Source organism: Eimeria maxima, genomic scaffold (assembly GCF_000499605.1).
Source record: "Eimeria maxima Weybridge genomic scaffold, Emw_scaff402, whole genome shotgun sequence".
In the NCBI taxonomy this organism is placed as follows: Eukaryota; Apicomplexa; class Conoidasida; order Eucoccidiorida; family Eimeriidae; genus Eimeria; species Eimeria maxima.
The window spans coordinates 22,649-29,422 of NW_013566481.1; the positions used below are offsets into that span (position 1 = coordinate 22,649).

General features: G+C 51.4%; 1 protein-coding gene across 1 annotated transcript; it reads left to right on the forward strand.

The window, feature by feature from the left end:
• Positions 1-104: 104 nt before the first annotated feature.
• Positions 105-5,324, forward strand: EMWEY_00031660 (CMGC kinase, Lammer family, putative; the record flags this gene model as incomplete). Its single annotated transcript, XM_013481734.1, has 11 exons — positions 105-113; positions 393-457; positions 730-975; positions 1,160-1,983; positions 2,255-2,910; positions 3,110-3,208; positions 3,664-3,717; positions 4,053-4,203; positions 4,458-4,573; positions 4,707-4,874; positions 5,199-5,324. 11 exons carry the CDS (start codon positions 105-107, stop codon positions 5,322-5,324), a joined length of 2,514 nt encoding a protein of 837 aa, XP_013337188.1.
• Positions 5,325-6,774: the final 1,450 nt, after the last annotated feature.

Sequence of the window (6,774 nt, forward strand, 5' to 3'; positions counted from 1 at the left end):
AGGCTCTGCTGTAACTGATGCCAGCAGCTGGTGCTAACATCTACGTTCCTGGTCCTGCAGCAGCAGCAGCTGTATCTGGGCTGCTGTGGCAGAGGACGACGACAATGTTGCTGGTGCTCCTGCTGCTGTGCCGCTCTGCAGCTACACACGGGACGGGTGAACCGCCACCTACGTCGCCCGTGGATACGCCATCCCGCGTTAAGCCGCAAAACTCTAAACCCTAAACCCTAAACCCTAAACCCTTAAGGGCCTCCGCCCGATCACTCTGTTAGAGTTAGGGGCAGCAGCATCTCATAAGTACTGCTGCTGAGGGCGCTCCTGATGGAGAAAAAAGAAATATATATTATTTATTAATGCTTCTGCTGCTGTTACTGTTGTTGTTGCTTCTGCAGCTGTTACTGCTGCAGCAGCAACACGGGGCTTCAAAGGGCCCCGCGAGGCCGCCCCACAGTTCGGGGTCTTGAGCAGCAGCAATAGAGAAGTTGTTGCAGTTTGCGGTGTATATGCAGCTCTTTATTGGCAACTATAAGCAGCAGACCCACTAGTACTGCAGCAGCAGATGCATCAACACCGACAACCCTAGCAGGCAGCAGCACAGGGGCTCCTTGCATGCGCCTGCCTCCCCGCGTGTTTCTGCTGCGGCTCCTGCTGCTGCAATAACAAGAAACTTCGCCTATTTTATTTTTCTGTTGTTTAGACTTGCTGCAGCTGTCTATATTGAGTCCTCAGCCGCCGAGCAGCAGCAGCGGGGGCCTCCACAGCAGCGGCAGCAGCAACAGCAGCAGCAGCAGGAGCTGCAGCTGATCCTGCACTTCCATTGGTTGGCGTTGCAATTCATTGGTTGATTCAGACTGATACTGACAGGAGCAACAGGCTGCAAGAGCAGCAGCAGCCGCAGCAGCGGTCTCACCGGCTTCGGATGGAGCGCCAGAAACAGCAGCAGCAGCAACAACAGCAGCAGCCGCAGCAGCATTCGTAGGGCCCCGGGGCTCGCAAGGAGTTCCCGTCTTCTGTAGTACAGCAAAAGACAGGAATTAATTTTGCTGCTGTGGAGGCTTCTGCAGCACAACCCTCCCTCGCAGCAGCAGCAGCTGCTGCAGAAGCAGCAGTAGGGGCAGCAGCAGCTGCTGCTGCTGCCCTCCGTATTGTCAGGCTGCAGAGGCAGCAATTGTCTCCTTGAGTGTATAAATCCTTCAGCAGGTGGCCCTGCAGCAGCAGGAGCACCGAGCGGAGGAGGGGGAGGAGGAGGAGGTGCAGCAGCAGCAGCAGCAGCGGCAGCAGCAGCAGCTGCAGCAGAAGCAATGAGCCGGGGCAGCACAAGTGGGGGGCCCACCGGCCGTCGCAGTCGCAGTCGTTCTCGAGATGCGCAGCAGCTGTGCAGACACCGCAGTAGCCGCAGCCGCAACCGCAGCAGCTGCAGCAGCAGCAAAAACAATTTGCGATCTGGCATCGGATCCCCAGGCTGCCGACGTCGCAGCATAAAGCGGCATGCATGCGGCAGCAGCAGACCAGAGAGAGACAGAAACAGAGACAGAGAGAGAGACAGAGATGAATGCAGCAGCAGCAGCAGGAGGTACAACCATCACCACCTGCAGCAGCAACAGCAGCAGCAGCGCCTGCTGCAGCCTACAGGGTCCCACCGCAGCAGCAGAAGGCCCTCTGTTGATGCAGGAGGCTGTTCTACTGCAGCTGCTGTCTCCTACCGCAGCAGCAGAGACAGAAGCAGAGAAAGAGACAGGGAAAGAGACAGCAGCAGCAGGAGGGGGCGCAGCGGCAGGCATAGGGGGAGAGACAGAGACAGCAGCAGACCTCCTCCTCTGACTGATAGAGGCAACAGGCACTGCAGCAGCAGGCACTGTAGCAGCAGACACTGCAGCAGCAGACACTGCAGCAGCAGACATTGCAGCAGCAGACCCCACAGACCGTCTCCTTCACCCGGTCGTATCCCCACAGTCAAGTCAAGGAAGCATACAGGAGCTGCAGGTTAGTTGCTGCTGCTGCTGGTGTTGCTGCTGCTACTGTTGTTGATGTGCTGCTGCTGTTAAAAGCAGGTTTAGGAAGCCGCTAGTGTTGATGCTGTTGCTGCAGCTAATGTTGTTGCTGCTGTTGTTGCGGTTGGTGGGTTTCAAGGAGCTGTGGCATGTTCCTTGCTGTCGTTGGCGTTTGTTTCTTCCTTGCCTGCGCTTTTGCTGCCGTTGCTGCTGCTGTCTGTAATATTGTTGCTATTGCTGTCGTTCTGCTGTTGCTGGTGCAGGTGGTGACTACAGCAAGAGGCGTCAATATTCTGGTCGTTGGTATGGTAAGGAGGTGCGGCGTCGTGGGAGCTGCAGCAGAAGCCGCAGCAGCAGCAGCAAATGGCACAGCAGCGAGTGCAGCAGTGGGGGTAGTCGTCGTGGGGGCGGAGAAAGGCATCGTGGAGCAGCAGCAGCACCACCACCATCAGCAGCAGCATCAGGAGGAGGAAGGAGCTCTCGAAAGCACAGCAGTCCTTACAAGACACGCCACTACAGCCCAACAAACGGTCGAGCTGCTGCTCCTGCTGCATATTCTTCTAAGCCTAACAGCAGCAAGCACACCCAGGAGCGTCGCAGCAGAAGAGAAGCAGCAGGTAGCAGCAGCAAGAAGAGTCGCGTACATTCATCTCAGCGTCATGTTCAGCAGCACGAGGATGCAGACTCTTCGGATCATCATCATCAGCAGCAGCAACAGCAGCAGCAGCAGCAGCCACAGCATAAGACCTTAAGGAAACAGAATAAAGAAGCAAATAGAGATGAAATTACACACTTTTCCTGGAAACCGGGACTTTGGCTCAACAACAGATATCGTGTCCTCGCCAAGTTAGGTGATGGTACTTTTGGTAGAGTACTTAGATGTGTTGATGTACTACTACAAACACAAGTTGCCATCAAGGTAAATACGTAAATAAGTTAATAAATGGCAGCAGGAACAACAGCAAAAGCAGGAGAAGGGGGATGACGGGTAGGGATGGTTTGTAGAGCGAGCAGGAAACGCAGACAGGTTATATATGTAGCAGGGTGTTTGGGGTTGGGGTGGGTATATAGGGCTTAGCGGTTAGGGTTTAGTGTTTGTGGTTTGTTGTTGTGTGCAGGTTGTTCGTGATGTGGCTCGTTATACTGCAGCAGCAGAGATAGAGGCGGATATATTAAGGAAGTTGAATAGGAAGGATTATAGGAAGGATTCAGGCTGTGTATGTTTATTAGATGCATTTATGTATCATAAAAGACATATGTGTTTAGTATTTGAATGTCTAGGTAAAAGTCTTTATGATGTTTTATCCGATAATAAATATAGAGGGTTTTATCTACAAGATATTATTGAAGTTGCTAGACAAGGACTTAATGCACTGGCATTCATGCGAGACTGTAAACTCGCACACACAGACCTCAAGGTAATAAGCATATATGCATGCATGCAGCCCCAGTATTCCTTCCATGCAGCATGTACGCATGCAGGCTAATAGATTCGTGCCTGCGGCTCCAGCAGCAAAGGGTTTTTAACCGGGGTTTCTTTCGCTGTTTGGGATAAAGGGTTTACAGAGCTGCGTAGACCCCTATGGACTAGGGTTTAGGAGTAGGGGAGGGATGTTTACCAATAAGGGTCTAGGGTTTGGAGTTTAGGGTTTGTGGTTTTGTGCCACTACAGCCGGAGAACATTTTGCTGCGCGGAGAGAAGATGTTCGAGACGCGCGCTCCTAGGGTACTTCTTCACTCCTCCTTTTGTTGTGCAACAGGAGAATGCATGCAAATATAATTATTCAATATAAATATATTTTATTTAGGATGTAATTATAATGCTCATATGTACATCTCTTCTTTGTTTTAAGGCAGGCATCGCGCGTGCTGCTGCTTCTGCGATTTATTGCCATGTTTCCGTGTTGTTACAAGAGTTGCACTACTGCGCAGCTTTCTCTGCTGCTGTTGCTGCTGCTTCAACTGTTGCTGCAACAGCAGCAGCAGATTGGCTGCTTTGTCACTGTCTCATCTGCCTCATTTTTCGTTCGTTTCTTTTTGTTGTGGTGTATGTACTCACAGCCTTCAGAAGAAGACGATTGCTCTACCCCTTACCTCCGACCTGCTAGCATGCAGGTTAAAATCATTGATTTCGGAAGTGCCACTTTTGAGGAAGATTATCATTCTTCTCTCATTAACACACGACAATATAGGGCTCCAGAAGTTATACTCGGTACGTGTTTGCTGCTGCTTTGATGTTGTTGCTGCTGGTGTTTTTGCTGCAGCTCAACAGAGCTGCAGGAGGAAGGCAACACAAGTGTCTTGTGTCCGTGTGTCGCTCTAGTGGCATTTCTGTGCTGCAGCAGGAACAACGGCGCTGCTCTAGCTGCTGGGCAGTGCCTATAGCTGTGTTGCTGCTGTTGTTGTTGTGTGTCCTCCACTGTATACTTGACTTTGCTGCTGCTGCTGTCGGTGTATGCTGTTCAGACATCGGCTGGGATATGGCAAATGACATGTGGTCCTTGGGGTGTATACTCATGGAGTTGTACACCGGCGATGTTTTATTTCGTACACACGAGCATCTTGAGCACTTAGCAATGATGGTGAGTGCAACACTGCTGCAGCAGCATCTGCTTTGCGCTGTATGGGCACCTTCTCGTAGGTGTCTGTACACCTGTTGAGGAGGGAGGGGTAACGGGGCTTTGCTGCATTGTACTGCACTGGATGCGCATTCAGGAACGCATCGTCGAACCCTTCCCAAAAGACATGTTGCAAAAGGCCCAAAAAGGGGCAGGGAAAGGATACCTCACAACAGACAGCCGAGGAGAAGTTCGACTTAAGTGGCCCGAAGGAGCCGCCTCTGCAGGAAGTGTCAATCGAGTCAAGGATTGCGTCCCTCTAGAGGTCTGTACTAGGGCTTAGGGTTTGGGGTTTAAGGTTGTTTGTCCTTGGTTCCAGCGTCGGAGTATTAGATCCGCATGCGTGTTTTTCTTGGAGTATGTCCTGCACTCTGCTGTACTCTGCTATCGACATACCCCATAGGCATGCTTTGTTGTTTATTCTTCTGGTCGAACTGTTGATGCCCCCTGCACATAAACATCAACATGTACTTGGATATATTTTGGTTGCTCAACAATATTGTCATTTGGGTGTTGGGTGGCAAGTTGGAAGATGGAGCTGCTGCTGTTCGTGCTCCTGCTGCTGTTGTTGTTGTGGTGTTGTTATCAGGAGTTGGTGCTCCCTCAAGACCGTCTTTTGGCGGATTTCGTACGATATATTTTGCAAATAGACCCGCGGAAACGTCCGGACCCGAAGGAGGCGCTGCGGCACCCGATATTCTCAACTGGGAAATAAGGCGCTTTAGTTGCTGCTGCAGCTGCGGCATGTGCTGCTGCTGCAGCTGCATCCGCAGTCGTAGGTGCTGCAGAGGCGGCAGCATCGGAGCAGCAGCTGCTGGTGCTGCTCTGCTGGTGCTGCTCCAGCAGAGCAGCACCAATGGCTGCTGCACAGCATCAAACAAAACATGCAGCCGCTTCTGTGAGGCGGATGTCGAACTAACTGCAGCTCCTAACATGCAGGACATCTCTTGAGCAGCCCCGCATGCACCTGCAAGAGGAGGAGGCAGCCTCAAGGAGAATGTCTAAGAGGAAATAAACAAACGCCTCTGGGTGTCTGCAGAGGTGCTTCTGCTCGTCGCCGGGGCTGTCCTAGGCCCGTCACGTCTGAAATATTAGAGAACCAGGCCGACACTCGCAGCAGCACCTATAAATATATAAATATATATAAGTATAAATATATATAAATATATATTTAATGTGTACATTATATAGAGAGAGGCGCTTGCGTGCGTGGCTGCTGCAGCAGGTGTTGCATCTGTAGGCGTGCCATTGCAACCGCCCTCCCTTGCTGTAGTGCAGACACTAAAGAAACGAGTGGCTTGCGATGGCTCGATGATACGGACAGCCACCGCATGGATGCAGGGCTGCATGCATGCATGCATGTAGGCAACATGCATGCATGCACCAGGCGTATAGAGTCTCCTTGCATGGGGTTTCCAGTAAATGTCAGGAGGAAACGCAGGCAGGCGGCTTTGCGGGGACTTAAACTTAGCAGCCGAATAAACAGAATACCGTAACTTGTCTATTGGTTGACCCATTTAAACTCATTTATCTTTCTTCTCTCTTAAGCGCGCGTGCAGCATCACAAACAAGTCACCATCACAGCTTGTGAGGCTGCAGGCAGCAAAGGGAGATGCTGTAGGACGCGCAGCTGTTTGCTGACTGCAGTTGTGTTCCCATATGGGGAGTCACAGAGGCAGACGCAGGAAGAGAAAATGCTTTGCTTGTATTGTGTTGGATAACCGATTTGAAGCACACAGCTGCGGCTCTGACACTGCTGCTGCAGACGACAGCAAACCCGGAACACTACAAATACCATCCTGCTGCTGTAGTTGCTGCTGCAGCCGCTCCTGCAGGCAACCCCACGTGTTGCTGCCATGTCCCCTAGTATGGGCATAAGAGCCGCAATCGGTGAATCGGAAGAGTTCTGTCTCTCCATGCTAGCCTCCAGACAAGGCAAGTTGCGCAGCTTCCCTGTCGTTTATCAGTAGAAGGTAGCCTAGGTTTACAGGTTGTCCTTGCAAGGAGAGATTGAGCTATGAGCGGTTCAAAAAGTCAGCGAAAGTTACTGAAACGCTTCTCTAGAGGTGGAAATACCAGACACAACTGAAAGCACCCCAAAGTGCTGCCACGTCACAAAATTCCACGTGTCAGTATATATATATATATATATATATATATATATA